We start from the raw sequence: 12,244 nt of genomic DNA, 5'->3' as shown, positions 1-12,244 counted from the left end.
ATGTCAGCCATATCTACTGGTAAAGTCCCTCTTTTTTTTTTTTTTTTTTTTTTTTTTTTTATTTTTTATTCTTTTTTAATTAAAATTTCCACCTGCTCCCCGTTTCCCATTTCCCTCCCCTCCTCCCAAATATTGCCCCCTCCCCCCACTCCCCTCCCCCTATCCCCACTCCTCTTCTCCTCCCCCCACACCATTCCCCCTCCCTCTCGATACTGAAGAGCAGTCCAAATTCTCTGCCCTGCGGGAAGACGAAGGTCTTCTATCTACGTCCAGGAAGGTGAGCTTCTAAACAGGCTAAGCTCCCACAAAGCCAGTTCATGTATTAGGATTGAAACCTAGTGCCATTGTCCTTGGCTTCTCATCAGTCTTCGTTGACCGCCATGCTCAGAGAGTCCGGAATCAACCCATGCTTATTCAGTCCCAGACCAGCTGGCCTTGGTGGGCTCCTAATAAATCAGTTCCACTGTCACAGTGGGTGGGTGCATCCCTCGTGGTCCTGATTTTTTGCTCTTGTTCTCCCTCCTTCTGCTCCTCATTTGGACCTTAAGAGCTCAGACCGTTGCTCCAAATTGAGACTCTGTCTCTACCTTGATCCATCGCCAGATGAAGGTTCTAAGGTGATATGCAAGATATTCATCAGTATAGGATAGGGTCATTTCAGGTTCCCTCTCCTTAGTTGCCCAAGGTACCAGCTGGGGACATATTCCTGGACACCTGCGAACCCCTCTAGAGTCAAGTCTCTTGCCAACCCTAAGATGGCTCCCTTAGATAGGATATATACTTCGCTGCTCCCGTATCCATCCTTCCTATATCCCAACCATCCCAATCCCCCGAGCTCCTCCCATCCTCCCCTTCTCATATTTCTCATCCCATTTCCCCTTTGCCCCATGCCACCTCACCCGCAAGTTCCCATTTTTTGCCCTGCAATCTTGTCTACTTCCCCCTCTCCATGCGGATGACTATATGATTTTCTTTGGGTTCACTTTCTTATTTAACTTCTATAGGATCGCACATTATATGCTTAATGTCTTTTACTTATGGCTAGAAACCGATTATGAGTGAGTACATCCCATGTTCCTCTTTTTGGGTCTGGGATACCTCACTCAGGATAGTGTTTTCTATTTCCATCCATTTGCACGCAAAATTCGAGAAGTCATTGTTTTTTACTGCTGAGTAGTACTCTAATATGTATATATTCCACACTTTCTTCATCCATTCCTCCATTGAAGGGCATCTAGGTTGTTTCCAGGTTTTGGCTATTACAAACAATGCTGCTATGAACATAGTTGAACAGATACTTTTGTCATTTGATGTGGCATCTCTTGGGTATATTCCCAATAGTGGTATTACTGGATCTTGGGGTAGGTTGATCCCTAATTTCCTGAGAAATCGCCACACTGATTTCCAAAGTGGTTGCACAAGTTTGCATTCCCACCAGCAATGAATGAGTGTGCCTCTTTCTCCACAACCTCTCCAGCAAAGGCTATCATTGGTGTTTTTGATTTTAGCCATTCTGACAGGTGTAAGATGGTATCTCAAAGTTGTTTTAATTTGCATTTCCCTTATCGCTAAGGAGGTTGAGCATGACCTTAGGTGTCTTTTGGCCATTTGAATTTCTTCTGTTGAGAATTCTCTGTTCAGATCAGTGCCCCATTTTTTTATTGGGTTCATTAGCATTTTAAAGTTTAGTTTCTTGAGTTCTTTATATATTTTGGTGATCAGACCTTTGTCTGTTGCAGGGTTGGTGAAGATCTTCTCCCAGTCAGTGGGTTGCCTTTTTGTCTTAGTGACAGTGTCCTTTGCTTTACAGAAGCTACTCAGTTTCAGGAGGTCCCATTTATTCAATGTTGCCCTTAATGTCTGTGCTGCTGGGGATAAACGTAGGAAGTGATCTCCTGTACCCATATGTTGTAGAGTACTTCCAACTTTTTCTTCTATCAGGTTCAGTGTGTTCAGACTAATATTGAGGTCTTTAATCCATTTGGACTTGAGTTTTGTGCATGGTGATAGATATGGATCTATTTTCATTCTTCTACACGTTGACAACCAGTTCTGCCAGCACCATTTGTTGAAGATGCTCTCTTTTTTCCATTGAATACTTTTAGCTCCTTTATCAAAAATTAGGTGTTCATAAGTTTGTGGGTTAAAATCAGGGTCTTCTACTCGGTTCCATTGATCGACTTCTCTGTTTTTATGCCAATACCAAGCTGTTTTCAATACTGAGGCTCTGTAATAGAGTTTGAGGTCAGGGATGGTAATGCCTCCAGACGATCCTTTATTATATAAGATTGTTTTGGCTATCCTGGGTTTTTTGTTTCTCCATATAAAGTTGATTATTGTCCTCTCAAGATCTGTGAAGAATTTTGATGGGATTTTAATGGGGATTGCATTGAATCTATAAATTGCCCTTGGTAGAATTGCCATTTTTACTATGTTGATCCTCCCTATCCAAGAGCAAGGGAGATCCTTCCATTTTCTGGTATCCTCCTCAATTTCTTTCTTCATTGACTTAAAGTTCTTGTCAAATAGATCCTTTACTTCCTTGGTTAGGGTTACCCCAAGATATTTTATGCTATTTGTGGCTATCGTGAAGGGTGATGCTTCTCTGATTTCCATCTCTGCTTCCTTATCCTTTGTGTATAGGAGGGCAACTGATTTTTTGGAATTGATCTTGTATCCTGCAACGCTACTAAAGGTGTTTATCAGCTGAAGGAGTTCTTTGCTGGAGTTTTTGGGGTCGCTTATGTACACTATCATATCGTCTGCAAATAATGAAAGTTTAACTTCTTCCTTTCCGATTTGAATCCCTTTGATCCCCTTATGTTGTCTTATTGCTATTGCTAGAATTTCAAGCACTATATTAAAGAGGTATGGAGAGAGTGGACAACCTTGTCGTGTTCCTGATTTTAGTGGAATAGCTTTGAGTTTCTCTCCATTTAATTTGATGTTAGCTGACGGCTTGCTATAAATAGCTTTTATTATATTTAGGAACGACCCTTGTATTCCTAATCTCTCTAAGACCTTTATCATAAAGGGATGTTGAATTTTGTCAAATGCTTTTTCCGCATCTAATGAAATGATCATATGGTTTTTTTCTTTCAGATTATTTATATGATGGATTACATTGATAGATTTTCGTATGTTGAACCAGCCCTGCATCTCTGGGATGAAGCCTACTTGATCATAATGGATAATTTTTCTAATGTGTTCTTGGATTCGGTTTGCCAGTATTTTATTGAGTATTTTTGCGTCGATGTTCATGAGTGAGATTGGCCTGTAGTTCTCTTTCTTGGTTGTGTCTTTGTGTGGTTTTGGTATCAGAGTAACTTCAGCTTCATAAAAGGAATTTGGCAATGACTTCTCTGTTTCAATATTGTGAAATACATTAAGGAGTATAGGTATTAGGTCTTCTTGGAAGTTCTGGTAGAATTCTGCATTAAAGCCGTCTGGACCTGGGCTTTTTTTGGTGGGAAGGTTTTTTATAACAACTTCTAATTCTTCGCGACTAACGGGTCTATTTAGATTGTTCACCTGGTCCTGGTTTAACTTTGGTATATGGTACTTATCTAAAAAAGTGTCCATTTCTTTTACATTTTCCAATTTTGTGGCATACAGGTTTTTGTAGTAAGATCTAATGATTCTCTGAATTTCGTCTGTGTCTGTGGTTATGTCTCCCTTTTCGTTTCTGATTTTGTTAATTTGCGTATTCTCTCTCCGCCGTTTGATTAGTTTGGATAGGGGTTTATCAATCTTATTGATTTTCTCCAAGAACCAGCTTTTTGTTTCATTGATTCTTTGGATTGTTTTCTGTGTTTCTATTTTGTTGATTTCAGCCCTCAATTTGATTATTTCCAGTCTTCTACTTCTCCTAGGTGAGTCTGCTTCTTTTCTTTCTAAAGCTTTAAGGTGGGCTATTAGGTCTCCAATGTGTGCTTTCTCCGTTTTCTTTATGTGGGCACTTAATGCTATGAACTTTCCTCTTAGCACTGCTTTCATAGTGTCCCATAGGTTTGAGTATGATGAGTCTTCGTTTTCATTGAATTCAAGAAAGACTTTAATTTCTTTCTTTATTTCTTCCTTGATCCAGGTGTGGTTCAGTAGTTGACTGTCCAATTTCCATGAGTTCATAGGCTTTCTGGGGATAGCATTGTTGTTGAATTCTAACTTTAATCCATGGTGATCTGATAAGACACAGGTGGTTACCGATATTTTTTTGTAACTGTGTAAGTTTGCTTTGTTACCGAGTATGTGGTCTATTTTCGAGAAGGTTCCATGAGCTGCAGAGAAGAAGGTATATTCTTTCTTATTTGAGTGGAATGTTCTATAGATGTCTGTTAAGTCCATTTGATTCATTACCTCCCTTAATCCTCTTATTTCTCTGTTAGGTTTCTGTCTGATTGACCTGTCCATTGGTGAGAGAGGAGTGTTGAAATCTCCTACTATTAGTGTGTGTGGTTTGATGACTGCCTTGAGTTTTAGTAACGTTTCTTTTACATAAGTGGGTGCTTTTATATTAGGGGCATAGATATTCAGGATTGAGACTTCATCCTGGTGAATTGTTCCTGTTATGAGTAAAAAATGTCCATCTCCATCTCTTTTGATTGATTTTAGTTTGAAGTCAACTTTCTTAGAAATTAGTATGGCCACACCTGCTTGTTTCTTAGGTCCGTTTGCTTGATAAACCTTTTCCCAGCCCTTTACTCTGAGTAGATGTCTGTCTTTGTGGTTGAGGTGTGTTTCTTGTAAGCAGCAGAATGTTGGATCCTGTTTTCGTATCCAATCTCTTAGCCTGTGCCTCTTTATAGGTGAGTTGAGTCCATTGATATTAAGTGATATTAATGACCAGTGGTTGTTAACTCCAGTCATTTTTCCTTTCTTTCCTTCTTTCCTTTGGTAGTAGAGTTTGTGTGTTTCCCTTCTTCAAGTTGTGCTGGTGAAGGGTCATTAGATGTCTGAGTTATTGTGGGCATTGTTGGACTCCTTGGTTTGTGATTTTCCTTCAATTACTTTCTGAAGGGCTGGATTTGTGGCTACGTATTGTTTAAATTTGTTTTTATCCTGGAAAATTTTGTTTTCTCCATTTATAGTGAACGAAAGCTTGGCTGGGTATAGAAGTCTGGGCTTGCATCCATGGTCTCGTAGTTTCTGCAGTATATCTATCCAGGACCTTCTGGCTTTCATGGTTTCCATAGAGAAATCAGGTGTAAGTCTGATAGGTTTACCTTTATAGGTAACTTGACCTTTTTCCTTTGCAGCTCTTAATATTCTTTCTTTATTCTGTATGTTTTGTGTTTTGATTATTATATGACGAGGAGATGTTTTTTTTTGATCCAGTCGATTTGGTGTTCTGTATGCTTCTTGGACCTTCAAAGGAATATCTTTCTTAAGGTTGGGAAAGTTTTCTTCTATAATTTTATTAAATATATTTTCTGGACCATTGAGCTGTAGATCTTCTCCTTCTTCTATCCCTATTATTCTTAGGTTTGGTCTTTTTATTGTGTCCCAGATTTCCTGAATGTTTTGTGATGAGAATTTGTTGGTTATGCTGTTTTCTTTGATGAGAGTGTTTATTTTCTCTATGGTATCTTCAGTGTCTGAGATTCTTTCTTCTATCTCTTGTAATCTGTTGGTGGTACTTGTCTCTGTAGTTCCTGTTCGTTTATTCAAATTTTCCATCTCCATCCTTCCCTCGGTTTGTGTTTTCTTTATTACTTCCACTTCATTCTTCAAGTCTTGAACCGTTTCCCTTACCTGTTTGATTACTTTTTCTTGTTTCTCTTGGTTTTCTTGGGTATCTTTGAGAGATTTATTCATTTCCTCTACCTTTTTGTTTGTAATCTCTAATTGGTTGTGGCAGTTTTTCACCTCCTGTTTAAGGTCCTCTATTATTTTCATAAAATTCACTTTTGAGTCGAATTCTTCTAATTCTTCTGGATTAGGGTGTACACTTCTCATTTCGGGATTCCTGGATCCTGGTGATGTCACGTTGCCTTTCAAGTTGTTGGGGGAATTCTTGCATTGGCGCCTGCCCATCTTTTCCTTCAAATGGAGCCAGGAGAGGCCTGATGTCTTGGACCAGTCTTTGCTGTGACTAACTCTCTAGGTGTATCTCCTCAGTGTAGGGGCAGGAACCGTTCCCTTCCAGGTGAACTCCTCAACACCAAAACATGGATGCGTGGTATTCCAATGACCCGCGTAAAGAAGGCCGAATGCAAGGGGTCGGGCGGGGTCAAGTAGAACACAGGCGACACTGCAGTACAAGCTGGAGGTGCCTGCGCTCCCTTTCGGGGGTTGCTGAGGCCTGCCCGCTAGGCAGGCACTCACTGCTCTGGTTGGGTATCCTTAGTGTAGGGGCGTTTGTGCTCTCTACCGGGACCGTCCGCCCCAGGATAGTACACACTCACCCGTCCCGATGAAACTTCTGGCACCTACACAGGAACTCCTGGATGCCCCAATGAGCCAGGGACTAAGGGAAGTAGGGCGCAGGCAGAGCAGGTCCAGGAGATCACAGCAGAGACTGCAGCCCCAGCAGCAGGGGCCCGCTTTCCCTGGCGGGGACCTTGAGGCCTGCCCTCTAGTCAGGCACTCACTGGTCTGGGCTGGTAGCCTCAGTGAAAGGGCAGGAAACTGTTCCACAGCTAAGGACCTTGCAGACAAGGCAGGCTTGGGGGTGGGGGTGGGGGCGGGTGTGTAGGAGAGAAAGCCTTGCAGCAGGAGCTGGGGGAGGGGTGTTTGTGCTCTCTACCGGGACCGTCTGCCCCAGGATAGCACACACTCACCCGTCCCGATGAAACTTCTCGGCACCTACACAGGAACTCCTGGATGCCCCAATGAGCCAGGGACAAAGGGAAGTAGGGCGCAGGCAGAGCAGGTCCAGGAGATCACAGCAGAGACTGCAGCCCCAGCAGCGGGGGCCCGCTTTCCCTGGCGGGGACCTTGAGGCCTGCCCTCTAGTCAGGCCCTCACTACTCTGGGTTGGTAGCCTCAGTGAAAGGGCAGGAAACTGTTCCACAGTAAAGGACCTTGCAGACAAGGCAGGCTTGGGGGTGGGGGTGGGGGGCGGGTGTGTAGGAAAGAAAGCCTTGCAGCAGGAGCTGGGGGGGGGGGGCGTTTGTGCTCTCTACCGGGACAGTGCGCCCCAGGATAGCACACACTCACCCATCCAGATGGGACTTCTCAGCACCTATGCAGGGATTCCTGGTGGCCCCAATGAGCCAGGGACCAAGGGAAATAGGGGGCAGGGAGAGCAGGTCCAGGAGATCACAAGCAGAGACTGCAACCCCAGCAGCAGGGGCCTGCTTCCCCTGGCGGGGACCTTGAGGCCTGCCCTCTAGTCAGGCACTCACTGGTCTGGGCTGGTAGCCTTAGTGAAAGGGCAGGAAACTGTTCCACAGCTAAGGACCTTGCAGACAAGGCAGGCTTGGGGGTGGGGGTGGGGGCGGGTGTGTAGGAGAGAAAGCTTTGCAGCAGGAGCTGGGGGAGGGGCGTTTGTGCTCTCTACCGGGACCGTCTGCCCCAGGATAGCACACACTCACCCGTCCCGATGAAACTTCTCGGCACCTACACAGGAACTCCTGGATGCCCCAATGAGCCAGGGACAAAGGGAAGTAGGGCGCAGGCAGAGCAGGTCCAGGAGATCACAGCAGAGACTGCAGCCCCAGCAGCAGGGGCCCGCTTTCCCTGGCGGGGACCTTGAGGCCTGCCCTCTAGTCAGGCCCTCACTACTCTAGGTTGGTAGCCTCAGTCGGTAAAGTCCCTCTTAAACCTTAGTCTAAAATCAGTTGGTGACATCCATAAGTGTCATAATTTATGCTTCCCTAGGAGTTATCTTTAATGTTATTTATATTTATTCTTATTTTTTTAAAAGACAGGCTAGCCTCCAACTTGTAATGCTCTTTTCTCAGACTCCCAAGAACTGGAATTGTGACCTTTATCACTACATCTGGCTTTCTTTCCTTTAAAATCTTTATACTTTGGGGCTTGAGAGATGGCTCAGTAGCTAAGAGCATGTACTGCCCTTGCAGAAGGGTGGGATTCAGATCCGGCATCCATGTTAGGTAGGCTCACTGTTTATGAACTCCAGCTCCAAAGGGATCCGATGCACCCTTCTGGCCTTCATAGATACTTGCATGCACATGCACAGATATGTATACACACACACACAAACACATAAACATACACACACACACATATACACAAATCATGAATACACATTGAAATAAATCTTTAAAAGCTATCTGTACTTTGAAACCAAAATATTTGTTGGAAGAGGGATTTGAATAAATAGCCTTCACGGAATGTGGTTTTCTTTTTTTTTTTTTTGTCTAAAAGTGAATTCTAAAATATGAATTATCACTTGCTCTTACTGATGGAGACTGAAAACAATTTAAATGATTGTCAACAGGTTAGTAAAATACATATATTTTCTCCAACAGCATCCACTAAGGGGGAGCTGCTGTACTATGAAAGCTTTTTGTGGCAGTTTGAAATTTGTGTTATCATATTTTTTAAAACACTTATATGGATTATTGTTTAATATTTTGTTTTGTGTTAGGTGCAAATATCAATTGTCAAGCCTTGGACAAAGCTACTCCATTGTTTATTGCTGCACAAGAGGGTCATATAAAATGTGTGGAACTTTTGCTGTCCGGTGGGGCAGATCCTGATCTTTATTGCAATGAAGACAATTGGCAGTTGCCTATTCATGCTGCTGCACAAATGGGCCATACAAAGTAAGTGCTCAAAGTTGAATAAAAATGCTCTCCAAATTAAAAGCAAATTAAGAATAGATCTGGTCCTTCCTTTCTGTAACCAATTTGAGGGATGCCTAGATTTCCTCCTCCTCTCCCGATGCTGATTTCTTCTCCTCAACTCCTCTAGAGTTTTCATTTTCCCACTTGGAGGAAGACTGAGTAGAGATGGAGTAGGTACTGGATCTTCCTCAGGATTTCTTCAGCTAATGGCAGTCCTTTCCCTTTCTTCCTGCCTTTACCCCACACATCTTCAGCTAGCGGTCTGATGGCCTCGCTAATATTTACTCTCTCCCTGTAGGAAGCTTTTGTGTGTGATGAGTAGTCCCTCCCATCCTCAACCATTTGATTGGATTTATTACCTACTCTCACCTCAAGTCTGCTATTGTTTCCTGCTTCTGGAATTCGTTCTTTGCTAAAAGTCCCTAGAAAATTTTTAGCATATTTTGGAGAGAGTATATTGGGAAGAATGGAAATGTTAGAAGTTAGTGACCTGGTTATGTCAATAAGAATAAGGGTCCCTTCCATAAATCAGTATGGACAGATTTAAAAGTCATGTTTACAGTTTTTAGGGTCATAATTGTACAATAGTACTTTCTATAGCTATCATTACTGTTGTTCAGTTAAAAATAACAAAATGGTTATTATCTTTGGACGGTAGGAAGATGGAGGCCTTACAGGTCTCTGAAAGCCTTGTGACAAGATGCTTTTGCTAGCTCATCTTTAAAACTTAGACACATTTATTATGCTTAAGAGGTGTCATGTTGATTCTTTTAATAAAATACTTGGTTTCAACATTTTATATTTCTTCTACTTGCTTTTTAAAATTTATTACCAGTTCTTTGGGACTTCCATACATGTTTTGAACACTTTCACACTCCACCAACTTTTCCCAGGTCTACACCCAATTTTGTGTACAATCCGCAGTGCTGGGATTGAACCCAGTGCCTCCAGCATAGTAGGCAGACATTCTGTCTTTGGGCAATATCCCAGCTACTTCATATTTAATGTAATAAGTATTTAAATGATTTATTAGGTCCTGAAATACTAAACATAAAATTGGATTTGGGAGCATAGGTAATGATGGTGGTAAGACAAATAATAGTGAACAGACAAATCTACTATGGTAAGTATTCCTCCCGTTGTGTATTTGAAGGATCTTGGACTTGTTAATACCGCTTACTAACCGGGCTTGTGACACTGGTCCAGACAAAGTGAGCCCTGTTTACTCAGCAGTGTTTGGAGGACGGGAAGAATGCCTGGAAACATTACTGCAGAATGGTTACAGCCCAGATGCACAGATGTGCTTGGTCTTTGGATTCAGTTCCCCTCTGTGCATGGCTTTCCAAAAGGAGTAAGTATGTTTGTTACATTTTGCTTGTCTTTAATTCCCAAGTGACTTTTCTTCATAGTGAAACTTGGTGTCTCTGTTAGTACTAAGTTTCTAACCTAGAAAAGGCCTGCTTCAGGATATGTCGTTCAATTTAGCAGAAGTGAGGTTGATAATGCGAGGTTATTTACCTTCTCTTTTTGGACCTGGGTTATACTTTTAGTGTAACATTGTTAGGAAATACTTTTAATATATTAATATAAAGCTTAGGCCTACTCTGATGTCTTGGAAATGATTCAAGAATCAAAAATGGAACTTTTATCAAGTAAAGCAGTAACTGCTTCAGGTTATTTAACTACAAACCTTTTAATTAATTAATCAATTTATTTATTTCTTATTTTATGAGACTTACAATAAAACCTTGTTTTTTAGATACTATAACATTAACATTTGTTATGCAGCATTTTTTTAGTGTACATCATAATAAATATATTTAAAAAGTCATACATTTCATTTTTATACTCTGCTACAGTTCTGTGAAGTAAAATAAATGAAGAGTTAATGCTGCTGTTCAAGTGTTTGGCCAATAATTTGACCTTGACTCCAGTGGACTTCAGTAGCTGAGGGTAATTGCTGAGGGTTTTACAGTAGACCTTAGTAGGTGAGGGTAGTTGACACCTTTAATCCCAGCACCCTGGGGCAGAGGAAGGTGAATCTCTCTAAGTTCAAGGCCAGCCTTGTCTCATTGTGGAGAGTTTTAGTACACCCAGGGCTAGAAAGAGAGTGAGAGAGAAAAAAAAAAAAAAAAGAAAGAGGGGGGAGGGGGAGGGAGACTGTGTCTTAAATAAACCAAAACAAACAACAACAACAACAAAAACACATTAAGATTGCCGGGCGGTGGCGCACACCTTTAATCCCAGCACTTGGGAGGCAGAGGCAGGCGAATCTCTGTGAGTTCGAGACCAGCCTGGTCTACAAGAGCTAGTTCCAGGACAGGCTCCAAAAACCACAGAGAAACCCTGTCTTGAAAAAACCAAAAAAAAAAAAAAAACCACATTAAGATTATGGGGTGTGGAGATAGCTCAGTGAGTAAATGTGAGGACTTGAGTTCAATTCACAGAGTCCACATTAAAATACTGGGTGTGGTGGTGTGTGCTTTTAATTCCAGCGATAGGGAGCAGGAGACTGAAGGATTCCTGAGTGTCACTGGCCAGCTAGTTTAGCTTGATAGATAAGTTTCTGATCAATGGGAGACTCTTACCTCAAGTAAATGGATGGCCTTCCTGAGGAAAATACCCAAGGTTGTCTGTCTTGTGGCCTCTACATGGACAGACAACGCATGTGCAATAATAAGACTATAAGAAAAACCATATAAAGTAATACTTGTGCTCCATTAAAAATACAAATCAGTTGTGTAGATAGATGCTATTTTTTAAAGGCCTAACCATTCATTTGTTACTCCTTTTTTTTTTTTTTTAAAGATTTATTCTGTATACAACATTTTGCCTCCATCTATGCCCGCATTCCAGAAGAGGGTGCCAGATCTCATTACAGATGGTTGTGAGCTAACGTGTGTTTGCTGGGAATTGAACTCAGGACCTCTGGAAGAGCAGCCAGTGCTCTTAACCACTGAGCCATCTCTCCAGCCCTCATTTGTTTGTTACTCTTAATGACACATTTTTATTACTTTTTTTATGTAGAAGGGTGTTTTGCCTGCATGTAAGTCTATGTATTGCATTCACAAAATGTCTGCAGAGGTCAGAAAAGGGAACTGGATCATTGTTAGCTCCTATGCTGGGAATTGAACCTGGGTCCTCTAGATTAGCAGCCAGTCCTCTTAACTGCTGAGCCATCTCTCCAGTCCCAATGCTGTTACTTTTGACTGGTCTGAGACTTAGAAGTAGAAATTCTCAGCTGGGTGGTGGTGGCTCACGCCTTTAATCCCAGCACTCGGAAGGCAGGAGCAGGCAGATCTCTATGAGTTCGAGGCCAGCCTGGTCTACAAGAGCTAGTTTCAGGACAGGCTCCAAAGCTATAGAGAAACTCTGTCTCTCTGTCTGTCTCTGTCTCTGTCTCTGTCTCTCTCTCTCTCTCTCTCTCTCTCTTTCTCTCTTTCTCTCTCTCTCTCTCTCTCTCTCTCTCTCTCTATATATATATATATATA

General features: G+C 42.0%; 1 protein-coding gene across 3 annotated transcripts in view; it reads left to right on the top strand.

Moving 5' to 3' along the window:
* Asb3 (ankyrin repeat and SOCS box containing 3) overlaps nucleotides 1-12,244 on the top strand; it is a 106,888-nt gene that overhangs the window by 53,674 nt on the left and 40,970 nt on the right. For all 3 annotated transcript variants that reach the window (XM_057771541.1, XM_057771540.1, XM_057771539.1), the window contains 2 exons: nucleotides 8,555-8,732; nucleotides 9,907-10,104. In XM_057771541.1, coding sequence (XP_057627524.1) covers nucleotides 8,555-8,732; nucleotides 9,907-10,104 — 376 coding nt within the window. The remainder of the gene's footprint in view (nucleotides 1-8,554; nucleotides 8,733-9,906; nucleotides 10,105-12,244) is intronic.

Source organism: Chionomys nivalis, chromosome 6, assembly GCF_950005125.1.
Source record: "Chionomys nivalis chromosome 6, mChiNiv1.1, whole genome shotgun sequence".
In the NCBI taxonomy this organism is placed as follows: Eukaryota; Metazoa; Chordata; class Mammalia; order Rodentia; family Cricetidae; genus Chionomys; species Chionomys nivalis.
The sequence above is the reverse complement of the archived record's forward strand: the minus strand, read 5'-3'. Positions and strand labels throughout refer to the sequence as shown.